The 13704-nt window shown below is 30.4% G+C and overlaps 1 protein-coding gene and 1 pseudogene across 1 annotated transcript in view; both read left to right on the forward strand.

The window, feature by feature from the left end:
• LOC132729421 (E3 ubiquitin-protein ligase Bre1-like) overlaps positions 1–12903 on the forward strand; it is a 29576-nt gene extending 16673 nt beyond the window's left edge. Inside the window, exons 13-20 of the mRNA XM_060715192.1 lie at positions 460–470; positions 1713–1797; positions 2535–2717; positions 3957–4085; positions 4920–5092; positions 9702–9879; positions 11376–11477; positions 12397–12903. Coding sequence (XP_060571175.1) covers positions 460–470; positions 1713–1797; positions 2535–2717; positions 3957–4085; positions 4920–5092; positions 9702–9879; positions 11376–11477; positions 12397–12573 — 1038 coding nt within the window. The 3' untranslated portion in view covers positions 12574–12903. The remainder of the gene's footprint in view (positions 1–459; positions 471–1712; positions 1798–2534; positions 2718–3956; positions 4086–4919; positions 5093–9701; positions 9880–11375; positions 11478–12396) is intronic.
• LOC132729418 (uncharacterized) lies at positions 5324–6402 on the forward strand (annotated as a pseudogene).
• Positions 12904–13704: the final 801 nt, after the last annotated feature.

The following is a 13704-nucleotide window of genomic DNA, read 5'->3' on the forward strand; positions in this document are numbered from 1 at the left end:
GGCGTTAAAGAAAAGAAAAGAATTACGGGGTCGTAAGGCCCCGGCTGAAATTCAAAAAGTTTGCACAACCCAAACCATGAAAAGGTTAAATTCCTAAAGGTGAAGCGGGTGATGGATTTTGCCCCAAAAAGTATGATAATGTGCTAGAAAAGGAAAGAGAAAAAGGAAAAATGAGCAGGATTTTCAAAAAGATTTGAAAGCACTTTTTAAAGTAAGCATTTTTACTTTTAAAATGCTCCAAAAACAAATAATTAAGGGCCATTAGCTTTTTTTTTTTGTTAAAAAAACATTCGTTTTGTTTTCAGACTAAGTTTTTTCTAATATTTTGAAAAGATCATAAAAACACTGGAAAGCCTTTTCTTCGAAACTGCGCCCTGAGAAGTAATTTATAGCATGCCAGTGACATTTGTTTTTTAAAATTGAAAAAACAAATCATTTGCTTTACTTATTTGCATATAGAGAGCTGTCAGGTAGATTAAGGGTTTAGAGGGGTTTCCTTATTTCTATGTATTTTATCGACTGCATATTTCATTTTCCACCTTAATTCTTTTGCTTTGACAGTCCTATGAAATGATTTATCTAAAAATAACATATTTAACCTTTAGAATATCTGAAGGCGGCTTTAATCTATGCCCACAGTTTAATGTCAGACCAACTTATACATGTGGCCGAGTTTCTTTTTCTTTCAAATAAAGTTTCTTAGACTGAAATTATTACACCACACTGAAACAGAGTTTAAATTTATTTCACCTTTCGTATTAAGCTTTTTACTACTAAGTATTTATTATAACTATTTGTTGTAACAATAACTTAGTAATATAAGAAATAAAACTAAACATAAGAAACATTTAACAGTTTACCTAACTTTTATAAATTATCAATAGACGTCAGTTTTAACAATTCTCATATACAACACTATTTTATCTTGAAGTATAACCACAAAAACTTAATCAATTTAGATAACCAAAATATATCACTTTAATTTAAATCTAAGTTATTTCAAGAAGATCTTACAAACTTAGAACCTAATGAATTTCTGACTTGTATGCTAAATCATCTAAGCTTATATACATGTACTTATAAAAGGTGGGAAAATAATCAAGAAAATCAAATAAAGTGTGTGTGTGTGGTTAATATATAGGAGTTTACAATGTAATAATACATTTCTAAGAAGTTTTCTTATGACATAAACAAAGTCAGGAGCATACTCAAATGATAAATATTTCAATTTAACTTTACTATAATAGGTTCTGAAATTACAAAAATATGTAAAGAATCAAAACATCTTTAACTTGCAAATAAAAATCACAAAGTTTGCGACAATACATCATTCTGTTACCAACCTGATACCTAACATGTATTGTTACCCTAACCCAATATTAATATTAAATATTTAATTACGTTGATTTAAACTTCTCTGACACTACCACAGTAACAAATTCACATAAAGACATGTTTCATACACATATACAGCTGGGTAATGGTTAAATTAATGGATATTTGTCTCTTTGAAATATCTAGTTCTTTGTTTATTCTTCATATGTGATGAGTAGTACAACTTTTCATATCTCAAAATTATTTCTGTCGTAACTTATTATGTCTGCCTAATAAATTAAACATGCAGGAAGTGTTATATTAATTTGTCTCTGATGCATGAATTAGATCTTGGACAAAATTCTTGTTTTAATATAATGAACTATTTTGTTTTCTAGGAAATCTCAGGATAATCAGAAGGAACTAAAGTTATTATTAGACATGTATAAAAGTGCACCAAAAGAGCAAAGAGATAAAGTTCAGGTATTCTAGTCTACATGTATATATTTCTGTAGCACAAAGTTTCTTCATGACCTTTTAACTTTATAGTCTGCCTGCTTGACACAATAGGATAAGTAAAAACATTGGATTTGTTGTACAGGGGTTACAGGTTTGATCCACGAGCAAGGTGAAATTTGACGGTAATAATTGATCACAAAATTTGCTTGCGTCATGCCTGGCTAGACATTACCTTTCTCATAACATTATATAGCATCACTTTCAAAAGTACCTTATATATTTATAATGTGTTCATGGCTTTTTATATTATTAGTTATAAAGATTTTTGACATGTTATATGGTCTCATATAAACGCTTTTTGGAAATATAACTGGAGCTGCTAGGTGAGAGTTCTATTGCAAACAACCATTTATATACCATCATATAACCTGTCAGGAATATTTATAACGAATTTATAATACAGCAAACTTCCTTTTTTGAGAAATAAGTGAGATTTTTTAGAAAATTGACAACAGCCGTGTATATAAAACTACAAATACATCATAATTACATAATAATATAACATAAAGCATAATTATCCATTGAAAAGTGGCATTGCAAACGTGCAGTATTATAATATTGATAAGATACCGGAGTTATGTGTTGTTATAGTTAATGGCATGTGATATACCCGAGTGTTGTTATAGTTAATGGCATGTGATATACCCGAGTGTTGTTATAGTTAATGGCGTGTTATATACCTGAATTTTATGTTGTTATAGTTAATGGCATGTGAGAAGAGATTAAACAAGGAGATAGATGATTTAAGACAACATATCAAGAAGATGCAGGAGACAGAGAGAAAAGAACGTAAAAAACTTGCCGAAGAAGATGCTCTAAGGAAAATCAAGAAACTAGAAGAAACTATAACAGAACTACAGAAAAATCTGGCAACTCAAAAACAAGTAAATATTATCTTATCTTTTTGTTCCGTGATAAAATTAAGAGCTTTGTGTTTGTATTATCCATTAACTTTATGTGTTTGTGTAGAAGTTTTGAATTTGATATGGAGCATTCCACTGTAAACTTTAGGGATGATTACCTAAGCAGGGATCAGTATAAAAAAATGGGTTTGCCGAAATAACATTTTTTAAAACATTAATATGATTTGCTCAAGTTTAATATGCTTAAATCAAGTATAATTAAGGATAATTAAGAACAATTGGTTGGTGAAATTGCACATATGATCAACCTGACTTTATTAATGTAGTATATGCAAACCATTATCAGATATAGCATTCAGGAAATGATATCAAGTTGGATAATTGATCACTCAACATAGGCTGCTGTATATTTGATGACATATGCCTTTCTTTCTAACACATACATATTTAATATATCAGAATAAAACATCATTCATTCAACTTTTATCATTGTATATACATGTATATACATGTAGTCTGAACTTGTAGTTTTGATTTATCATTTACATACAGTAAATGTACAAAAGCATGCGATACTAAGGGACTATGATTTGTTACATCAATTTTGAATATTTTCAATCTTGACTGTTTTAAATTGACTTTGATTCTTGATAAACATGTATAACAGAATACTGTTGCATTGTCAGTTGTGGCCTAGTGGTAAAGGTGTCTGGCTCTCAATCAAGAGATTGAGGGTTCAAGCCCAACTGGGGTCACAACTACATGTATGTTTCCTCATATGACACTAGTACTGGTTGGTTCTAGGATGAGTACTGTAAAATTGATTTAAATTATCTAGAAACTGTCTTTACAATATAACTAAAATGACTAACGAGTAGTGCTTATTTTGGACGATAAGAAATTGTATAATTGTGATAAAGTGTGAGACTGTTTTATGTGTATAAAAGTATATATTTGTAGAGAGAACATGTGAGAATGTTTCATATATCTAAATGTATATATATTTATAGAGAGAAGATGTGAGAATGTTTCATGTATATAAATGTATATATATTTATAGAGAGAAGATGTGAGAATGTTTCATGTATATAAATGTATATATATTTATAGAGAGAAGATGTGAGAATGTTTCATGTATATAAATGTATATATATTTATAGAGAGAAGATGTGAGAATGTTTCATGTATATAAATGTATATATATTTGTAGAGAGAAGATGTGAGAATGTTTCATATATATAAATGTATATATATTTATAGAGAGAAGATGTACTATTAAATGAGATGGATGCAACAGGACAGGCGTTTGAGGACATGCAGGAACAAAATACACGTCTACTACAACAACTGAGGGAAAAAGATGATGCCAACTTTAAACTTATGTCTGAGGTAATAGATTCTACTTTATATTCTGTTTTATTTTGGGTTGAAAGATGCGTATATAAATATTTTCATTTTAAAGGCACATTATGCCTAAAAAATCTTTTTCTTTAAAAATTCTTTAGAAATGGCAAACATGTGTTTGATAATGTTTTAGTAATGGATTAAGAGCATGTAAGATGTTTAACAACTGAAGAAAATTGCACTGAACATGCTGTAATGTGTCCTAAGGGTAGCAAAATATAAACAAAGTAGTATTTTAACTTCCATACAAAATACTAATTCACTATAATTATATCAATAGCCAAGAGAACAAAACATAAGTTCATCACTATGGCAAATTTGCCTATTAACTTGTTCTAAAATAACATGAGGCAGAAATTTAAAAGTAAAAAAAATTAATAGCTTTGCCAGAAATAAGCATTGTTTATTGAGAAAATTATATAATGCATAATTTAATGTGGTTTTTATTAAAAAGTTTTTAGACTGGGGTAGAACTCAGATTATATGTTTAAAGTAGGGACTTTCAATTTTTAGCTTGATTTTTTTTTTTTTTTTTTTTTTTTTTTTTTTTTTTTTTAAAGAGGTAATTGTTACAGCCATGTCGCCGTTGACAAGGCCTTTGCTGCTAGGCAAAACATGCACCTTGTTAACAAAAAATAATGATAGCTTTTTATTCATTGTTGAGCTAGGGAGGGAAATATATATATATATTTTCATAGAGAATTTATATAATTTACTTAAAGAAAGTTATATGATTTATTTATAGAGCATATATATGATTTATTTATAGAGCAAACATATGATTTATTTATAGAGAATTTATTTATGATTTATTTATAGAGAATTAAGGCTAACCAGATACAGAAATTATTGAGAGAGGAGAAAGAAGTTTTAGCAGAACAAGTATCTACAATACATACTCAGGTTGAGGCACAGATATTAGTTGTTAGAAAACTGGAGGAGAAGGAAAGAGTCTTACAAAATAATATCATGACCATGGAGAAAGAATTAGCGTAAGTTTACTGAATGCTGTTTATATGGTAGATTGTTAATTGTTGACTTCATATATTTTACTTATCCCTTGGACTTTGTGTATTTAACTTATCCTGTTGACTTTGTGTATTGGGCTTGTCCTTTTGACTTTGTATATTGGATTTATCCTGTTCACTTTGTGTATTGAACTTATCCAGTTGATTTTGTATATTTAACTTATCCTGTTGTGCATTGAACATATTCTATTGATTATGTGTATTGGACTTATCCTGTTGACTGTGTTTTACCTTATCCTGTTGACTTTGCGTATTGACTCTATCCTGTTGGCTTTGTGTATTGGCCTTTTTCTGTTGACTTCGTGTATTGGCCTTATCCTGTTGACTTTGTATATTTTACTTATTCTCTTTTCTTTGTATATTGGATTTATCCTGTTGACCTTGTGTATTGGCCTTATCCTGTTGACTTTGTATAATTTACTTATTCTCTTTTCTTTGTATATTGGATTTATCCTGTTGACCTTGTGTATTGGCCTTATCCTGTTGACTTTGTATAATTTACTTATTCTCTTTTCTTTGTATATTGGATTTATCCTGTTGACTTTGTGTATTGGGCTTATCCTGTTGACTTTGTATATTTTACTTATCCTGTTGTCTTCACATATTGGATTTATCCTGTTGTCTTTGTATATTGGCCTTATCCTGTTGACTTTGTATATTAGTCTTATCCTGTTGACTTTGTATATTGGTTTTATCCTGTTGACTTTGTGTATTGGTCTTATCCTGTTGACTTTGTGTATTAGTCTTATCCTGTTGACTTTGTGTATTAGTCTTATCCTGTTGACTTTGTGTATTGGTCTTATCCTGTTGACTTTGTATATTGGTTTAATCCTGTTGACTTTGTGAATTGGTCTTATCCTGTTGACTTTGTGTATTAGTCTTATCCTGTTGACTTTGTGTATTGGTCTTATCCTGTTGACTTTGTGTATTAGTCTTATCCTGTTTTGACTTTGTGTATTAGTCTTATTCTGTTGACTTTGTGTATTGGTCTTATCCTGTTGACTTTGTATATTGGTTTTATCCTGTTGACTTTGTGTATTGGTCTTATCCTGTTGACTTTGTATATTGGTTTTATCCTGTTGACTTTGTGTATTAGTCTTATTCTGTTGACTTTGTGTATTGGTCTTATCCTGTTGACTTTGTGTATTGGTCTTATCCTGTTGACTTTGTGTATTAGTCTTATCCTGTTTTGACTTTGTGTATTAGTCTTATTCTGTTGACTTTGTGTATTGGTCTTATCCTGTTGACTTTGTGTATTGGTCTTATCCTGTTGACTTTGTGTATTGGTCTTATCCTGTTGACTTTGTGTATTAGTCTTATCCTGTTGACTTTGTGTATTAGTCTTATCCTGTTGACTTTGTGAATTAGTCTTATCCTGTTGACTTTGTGTATTAGTCTTATCCTGTTGACTTTGTGTATTGGTCTTATCCAGTTGACTTGAATTAATAGGCATTGCAGAGCTTTTCACTCATACTGGACTAAGAATAATTGTTCTTCAATTGAAATCTGGACATAAAATTAATTAGATATCAATTTGCTTGAATTAAGTAGCCAACTGTGTAGAAGATGTCCTCAATATTGTTTGCTGTATAATTACAGCAAATTGATATCAAAATATCTCACATAAATAAAAACACTTTATTATTTAAATTAATGACTGAACAACTCTTTTTTTGTACAGATTTAAAATATTTTAATGATAATTTTAGAGAAACTGAAAAAGCTTAGAATTGATTGGTTTGGTTTATCAGGTTATTCATGAACTAATGAAAGATTTTCATTGCAACATGTTTTATATTTCCTTATTACAAGTATTCTAAGAAAGTACATTATCTCTGTAGGTATGACATTAATTGTAGGAAGTGAAATGATGTATGTGTTGTGTGCATGTGTGTGTGTGGTGACTTCAGGTGTTACATTTCATTAATAACATTTATATGTATAAGTTGACCTTGATATTTCGTCTTATTATAATTGTTATATACTGTAAGATATACATGTATAATATACATGTATGATAGACAAAGAACACATGTGTCCAACTATTAGTATTGACTTTGATGCAAACATTATTTTTTTTAAATCATATATATTTGATGTAAAGTTAAGTACAAGGTAAAGACATAAGAGGAGTGTCTATTACAAGTGGTATATGTCTTATATATTAATAATGTGTGTTTTAATATAAATGTAAGATACAAATGCGTGGATTTATAGGTACAATTCTTTCATTTAAATACTAACTATCAGTTTCACAATGATACCAATCTTCAACGTTTTTAGGGGTTAAGGCTAATATGTGATTCATAAAATAAACAGCAAACTCCTTGATAAAGATGTTACACCACAGAGGGTTAACCCTAACCCTTCATCCCCTCCCTTCTAGGATTTTCTCTAGGTGTAAGACTGAAAAATGCTCTGTGATCTGAACAAGTTTATATAAATGTTTATATGTATTAATCACATAAATCGTGGCACAGGAGTATGATAAAGTCATTTAATAAAAATGACTTTACAAAAGTGTAATAACACTTTGACTTGACATCATTTATATTATATATAAACAAAGCATTTAAGAGCTCTAATGTAAGCGTTACACTACAGGTGAAAACACATTGAAAAAAAATGCTCTTTTTAACAGTTTACCGTTCTTATTTTATATATATGTGAGAAAAAGAACATTAAATTCATGTAGATCCAATAGAGGCTGGCATAATATGATTTTATTCAACTTGTTCAATAAATTTATTATTAAACCTACACTCATTGAATATCGTGTATATATCTAACAGGTTGACCCAACAGGCATTAGAGTTACATAAACGTTTAACCTACACTCATTGAATGTCGTCTATATTTCTAACAGGTTAACCCAACAGGCATTAGAGTTACATAAACGTTTAACCTACACTCATTGAATATCGTCTATATTTCTAACAGGTTAACCCAACAGGCATTAGAGTTACATAAACGTTTAACCTACACTCATTGAATGTCGTCTATATTTCTAACAGGTTAACCCAACAGGCATTAGAGTTACATAAATGTTTAACCTACACTCATTGAATGTCGTCTATATTTCTAACAGGTTAACCCAACAGGCATTAGAGTTACATAAACGTTTAACCTACACTCATTGAATATCGTCTATATTTCTAACAGGTTAACCCAACAGGCATTAGAGTTACATAAACGTTTAACCTACACTCATTGAATATCGTCTATATTTCTAACAGGTTAACCCAACAGGCATTAGAGTTACATAAACGTTTAACCTACACTCATTGAATATCGTCTATATTTCTAACAGGTTAACCCAACAGGCATTAGAGTTACATAAACGTTTAACCTACACTCATTGAATATCGTCTATATTTCTAACAGGTTAACCCAACAGGCATTAGAGTTACATAAACGTTTAAACCTACACTGATTGAATATCGTCTATATTTCTAACAGGTTAACCCAACAAGGCATTAGAGTTACATAAACGTTTAACCTACACTCATTGAATATCGTCTATATTTCTAACAGGTTAACCCAACAGGCATTAGAGTTACATAAACGTTTAACCTACACTCATTGAATATCGTCTATATTTCTAACAGGTTAAACCCAACAGGCATTAGAGTTACATAAACGTTTACCTACACTCATTGAATGTCGTCTATATTTCTAACAGGTTAACCCAACAGGCATTAGAGTTACATAAACGTTTAACCTACACTCATTGAATATCGTCTATATTTCTAACAGGTTAACCCAACAGGCATTAGAGTTACATAAACGTTTAACCTACACTCATTGAATATCGTCTATATTTCTAACAGGTTAACCCAACAGGCATTAGAGTTACATAAACGTTTAACCTACACTCATTGAATATCGTCTATATATTTCTAACAGGTTAACCCAACAGGCATTAGAGTTACATAAACGTTTAACCTACACTCATTGAATATCGTCTATATTTCTAACAGGTTAACCCAACAGGCATTAGAGTTTACATAAACGTTTAACCTACACTCATTGAATATCGTCTATATTTCTAACAGGTTAACCCAACAGGCATTAGAGTTACATAAACGTTTAACCTACACTCATTGAATATCGTCTATATTTCTAACAGGTTAACCCAACAGGCATTAGAGTTACATAAACGTTTAACCTACACTCATTGAATATCGTCTATATTTCTAACAGGTTAACCCAACAGGCATTAGAGTTACATAAACGTTTAACCTACACTCATTGAATATCGTCTATATTTCTAACAGGTTAACCCAACAGGCATTAGAGTTACATAAACGTTTAACCTACACTCATTGAATATCGTCTATATTTCTAACAGGTTAACCCAACAGGCATTAGAGTTACATAAACGTTTAACCTACACTCATTGAATATCGTCTATATTTCTAACAGGTTAACCAACAGGCATTAGAGTTACATAAACGTTTAACCTACACTCATTGAAATATCGTCTATATTTCTAACAGGTTAACCCAACAGGCATTAGAGTTACATAAACGATTAACCTACACTCATTGAATATCGTCTATATTTCTAACAGGTTAACCCAACAGGCATTAGAGTTACATAAACGTAAAGCAGTAGAGAGTGCACAGACTGCGGCCGATCTTAAACTTCATCTCGATAAATACCAGGCTCAGTTACGTGAAGCCCAGGTAGCTGTAGCTGAAAAAACAGGTGCTATAGAACAGGAGGCTTACAAATACAAGAGAATGCAGGTATGTCTAAAATATTGATGTATATATGGTAATATGATAGTATGGTAAAATTATTTACATCAGTAATACCACCTAGTGTCTTATTATAAGGATGGTGTGTTAACAGTCCTGGCACTCAGTATATAAAAAGTAGCTGTTTTACTGATAAGTCTGGAGACAGTATTATATGATAAGTTAAGAGTGTCATAACAGTGTGTCTGCTGTGTTATATTAGTACTTGAATATTTAGATGTGAATGCTTGTTTATGGATGTGGTAAACTATATAAAAACACACCCACTTTTTAATAATGATTAATACTTGCAAAAACCCTCCTGAATTAATAAAATTGGTAACTGGTATGTGAGGAAACTATTCAGCTTGTTAATGAAATGTTGGCAGTTCACCTTAGATACAGTAGGACATGTTCCTGTAGTTATAAACAGAGATAAAACATATTCTAGTTATAATGCAGATTCACACAAAATGTTAAAGTAGCTATGGACTGAGAAGGAACATATTATTGTAGGTATTCATGGGGATAGTACATGTCCCTGCAATTATTTACATAATTAGAACATGTTTCTACTGTTAGGCACAAAGAACAAACGATTTCCTGTAGTCATGCATAGAGATAGGACATGTTCCTTTAATTATGAACAGAGAAAGGTCATATTATTCCCTGTGGTCTCCAACCGCAGGGTATTGGTACGCGTTTAACTTTTGAGGCATGGGGGAGCACATGACCTGTTTTCGGTACATGGAGGATCATGTGATCTGTAAACCGTACATGATTGGTTAATTGACCTTTTCGAAAACCTAGCTAAATACCGTTTGCCGGTACGTTACGGATTTACCTCTAGGGAATTAGTCCGAATTACACCTAATTAAGAACAAAAAACTATTACGTGATATTTTTAATTTTCTATAATTATTTTACCGTTTAAGGTGGAAAAACTTAAATGATGTGTTTGAAAATTATCAATGTTTCTATAAAATCTATCTCAAATTTTACAAACAATAAATTGTTTATACTGAAACCTACAAAATTAAAATATTCGTAGTGGCATCTGCCATAATAAATAGAGATATTTTCTGCGTAAACTTGTGTGTTAACTTTATTCTTTGTTTGCTCGGAATTATTCATAAAATGGTAGGCATATTTAATCATTTTCTTAAAAAGAAATAATTGTTTGATGTTCGACCTTCTCCGGACTTCAACGGTGACCAGTTTCCAAAGACCTTTTTCTATATTGATCGATTATAATATTGTCAACTATATTCCTAATACAAATGTTTATTTATCAACCCCACAAACAATTTTGAAAATAGTTCAATGAAATATCTTTATATCATTAAAAATGTTCCCCGCAGGAAACCATTTTACTTGTTGGTATCATGTACTAACTTTGAAGATTTGATTACCACTATGAGATGGAGTATGTTTTACAAGAATGTTCCAAATATTTGAAAAGTTAGTATTATTATATAAAGTTAAGATTGTTGTAATATTTGCAGGAGGAGATAGCAAAGTTACAACGTAAAGTAGAAAGAAGTAAGAAGATAGAGATGGCTGGAGGTGCTGACGAGGTTTTATTGGCTGAGATACAGGAATATAAGGTACATGTAATACATTATATTATAATACAGGAATATAAGGTACATGTAGTTCATTATATTATAATACAGGAATATAAGGTACATGTAGTTCATTATATTATAATACAGGAATATAAGGTACTTGTAGTTCATTATATTGTAATACAGGAATATAAGGTACATGTAGTTCATTATATTAAAATACAGGAATATAAGGTACATGTAGTTCATTATATTATAATACAGGAATATAAGGTACATGTAGTTCATTATATTATGATACAGGAATATAAGGTACATGTAGTTCATTATATCATAATACAAGAATATACGGTACATGTAATTCATTATATTATAATACAGGAATATAAGGTACATGTAGTTCATTATATTATAATATGTTAAATACATGGTCATTTTTGATTGGTTGAAATGTTTGACAAAATGCTATGACTGTATAAAACTGTAAGGTACATGGTTATTTGATTGATTTTATAAGTAATTTTGTTATTTTTATGAATACATGCTAACATAGTTAAAAATTAATAATCTTTCAATTATTTTGAGGGGTTGTTGCGAAAGGATTGTAAATCATATTAAATACAGAAGGATTTAAGACCCTTTCACATTAAGCTGTCAAATTTTGATAAACATATAGGTCAGTTATTTTGTTTCTATTGATAATTATGTAGAAAGTTATTTACTGATATGTTTGTTTACATTGTAAATTTGCTTATCATTTTGTCAAATGATTGAATAATATAATTGTAACATTACCAGCTTTATTTTCGAGGGCTTAGGGCAGAACTGGTCCATCTTTTTATAGAAATAGAAGCAGATAGACCAATTTCGCTCTAAACCCTCAAAGTGTTATTTTGTATATATTTCTATCATGTTAATAATTTTTACTAATATATATGTATTTGTATTCTTTTACTAGGAGCAGTTAACTTGTCCATCATGCAAAGTGAACAGGAAAGATGCAGTGTTGACAAAGTGTTTCCATGTGTTCTGTCTAGAATGTTTAAAGACCAGATATGAAACAAGACAGAGAAAATGTCCAAAATGTAACGCAGGATTTGGTGCGAATGACTATCATAGACTTTATCTCACTTAGTACATGTACTAATATATATGGTATGTGTGTATATGTGTACAATATATGTATATATGTCTCTTTTTACACAGCATATTGCATATATTATATGAATGTTGTCAGTATGTGTAGGAAAAATGTCACGTGTTCTGTGTGATTGTGTTTTTGGAAGCATCTAAGTACATTTCTTTCTTGTCATATATTTTTTCTATTTGACAAGTAAAGAAGTAATAGTAATGGAGGAATTTATGAAATATATAATTGTGAAGTATGCTTTCTAAATTTCTGTATTATTTTAAGTGATTTTATGTTAAAATAAGCATAAAATAAAATAAAAATGTATAAAATTAACTTTTTTGTTATGTTATTCTGCTCCATGGTTGGGAGAGACCACAAAATAGTTTTACATACTTCATAACTGTGTAATAATCTTTAAAACTTGATATGTACGTAATTGTTGTCAATATTCATACAAGGTTTGATGAGTCCTGAAGTTTTAAGGGTCAATAAATTTCTTCTTGACAATTAAACTGGTACATTTGAGTCTCGAGTTACTTGTCACAGGTGATGTTAGAGATCGTGTGGCATTATCAGTCCATGTCTTGTAGAGAAATTGGTAATTACTGGATAAGTACCCAGGAAAGCTTGTGAGTTGATTGACTGCAGAGATATGACTCAAAAGGTGTTAAAATTGGTGTATATTTGAACTTAAAGCTTCATTTTGTCGGAAAAGTGGTAATGGTTATGTTTGTCTGAAAGCTGCCAGTTATAATTTAAATGGGAAAAAAAATTGAAGGTATTCCCTCATCACTCTGGATATTTAATTGTTAGCTTCAATATTCATAGATATTATTAATTTCGCGGACTTGTACATGCTTCACGGGGTAAAAGAATTATCGTCTTCGTGTTCCAGATTACATCATAAGCAATGGCCCAAACTGAACACCGTAGTTCTCTGCTGTCATTGTCTTTTAACAGTTTAATGAATTCATTTAAATACCATGACGGTTTTTAGCTCGACTATTCGAAGAATATGAGAGCTATTGTAGTCGCCCCGGCGTCCGCGTCGGCGTCTGCGTTGGTTAAAGTTTTTTGTAAAGTCAAATATCTCAATTATTACTTGAGATATTCAATTGAAACTTACAATACTTA

This window comes from Ruditapes philippinarum, unplaced genomic scaffold (genome assembly GCF_026571515.1).
Source record: "Ruditapes philippinarum isolate M1 unplaced genomic scaffold, ASM2657151v2 ctg529_1_1_1_1, whole genome shotgun sequence".
In the NCBI taxonomy this organism is placed as follows: Eukaryota; Metazoa; Mollusca; class Bivalvia; order Venerida; family Veneridae; genus Ruditapes; species Ruditapes philippinarum.